Raw genomic sequence first — 480 nt, 5'->3', positions numbered from 1 at the left:
CTGGAATGGAGGAAGGAGATTGAACTGCTTTCTGATGTAGCCTACTTCGTCCTGACCACTTTGTCAGGTAATGTTTAACAGATCTCCTAGCAGGGTGAAAAACGAGCTGTCCGTTCTGGGTGGCTGCTGATGGTTGGTGACCACCAGCTGGAGCGAGGCTGTTTGACAGTGGTTTCCTTCAGCGTGGGGTTTTTGTTTGGTTTTCCTATAAATGCTTTCTATTAAATATGAAACTACTAAATTGTCAGAAGCTTGAGTTCAAATGCAGCAGTTTATGAGTCCAAGTATATGTTCTTTTAAAAGCTAAAGTTCTTTTCAAAAAAGGGAGACATGACTATGAAAAAGTATCCCTGCTTTATGCCTGAAACCATTGCGGGTCTGATGCTGCGGATGCTGATGTAAACCTAGCGCTCGCCTCATTCAATACAAAAAAAGATGCACCTCAAAACCTAATGACCCGATGACCTGAGCAGCCTGCTG

At 43.5% G+C, this 480-nt stretch overlaps 1 protein-coding gene across 1 annotated transcript in view; it reads left to right on the top strand.

Annotated features, from left to right (window-relative positions):
• Positions 1-6: 6 nt before the first annotated feature.
• PEX10 (peroxisomal biogenesis factor 10) overlaps positions 7-480 on the top strand; it is a gene marked incomplete at its 5' end in the record, with an annotated part of 3,300 nt that continues 2,826 nt past the window's right edge. Inside the window, one exon of the mRNA XM_010136071.1 lies at positions 7-67. Coding sequence (XP_010134373.1) covers positions 7-67 — 61 coding nt within the window. The remainder of the gene's footprint in view (positions 68-480) is intronic.

This window comes from Buceros rhinoceros, unplaced genomic scaffold, assembly GCF_000710305.1.
Source record: "Buceros rhinoceros silvestris isolate BGI_N320 unplaced genomic scaffold, ASM71030v1 scaffold29675, whole genome shotgun sequence".
Lineage (NCBI taxonomy): Eukaryota > Metazoa > Chordata > Aves > Bucerotiformes > Bucerotidae > Buceros > Buceros rhinoceros.
Note: the sequence above shows the minus strand (reverse complement) of the source record. Positions and strands in the feature narration are given on the sequence as shown.